A 561-nucleotide genomic window follows, 5' to 3' on the forward strand; every position below is an offset into this window, starting at 1 on the left:
AGACAGGCTGGACCCCGGGACAGCCCTGAGACCCCTCAGATGTCCACCCTGTGCACCACGGCTGGGATCCAGCCAACAACATGCTCCCTCCCCGTGTGTCCCCTCCCCGCTCGCACCTCGGTTGGGGCAGAAGCCGTATTTCTTGTCCTCGTCAAAGTTGGCGGTGGTGGCACACCAGCGGTAGCCGTCGGAGCGCCCGTCCGTGGTGCAGGTGTTGTAGGAGGTGCCGTCAAAGATGAAGGGGAAGACGCAAGGGGACCCGTCACTGTTGCCACCATTGGTGTAGAGGACTGTGGGGCAAGGAGGGGTGAGGATGGCCCCAGGCACCCGCGAGGCCAGGCAGGGGCTGCAGGCCCCCACACTCACGGCTCGTGGGGGTATTTCTTGTCCCGGTCGTAGCTGGCAGTGGTGGCACACCAGGGCAGCCCATCTGTGCGCCCTTCCGTGATGCACCGGGAGTAAGAATGGCCCTCGAAGACGAAGGGGAAGTGGCAGTTGGCCCCGTTGGCATTCCCATGGCTTGTCTTCACCACTGCTCAGGAGAGGGGTGGTTCAGTGATG

At 63.8% G+C, this 561-nt stretch overlaps 1 protein-coding gene across 1 annotated transcript in view; it reads right to left on the bottom strand.

Moving 5' to 3' along the window:
- Positions 1-561, bottom strand: part of MMP9 (matrix metallopeptidase 9 (gelatinase B, 92kDa gelatinase, 92kDa type IV collagenase)) — a 4103-nt gene that overhangs the window by 1934 nt on the left and 1608 nt on the right. The window contains exons 5-6 of the mRNA XM_009893379.1: positions 365-532; positions 117-296 (exon numbers count right to left, since the gene is read on the bottom strand). Of these exons, the coding sequence (XP_009891681.1) occupies positions 117-296; positions 365-532 (348 nt within the window). The remainder of the gene's footprint in view (positions 1-116; positions 297-364; positions 533-561) is intronic.

Source organism: Charadrius vociferus, unplaced genomic scaffold, assembly GCF_000708025.1.
Source record: "Charadrius vociferus isolate BGI_N301 unplaced genomic scaffold, ASM70802v2 scaffold259, whole genome shotgun sequence".
NCBI classification, from domain to species: domain Eukaryota; kingdom Metazoa; phylum Chordata; class Aves; order Charadriiformes; family Charadriidae; genus Charadrius; species Charadrius vociferus.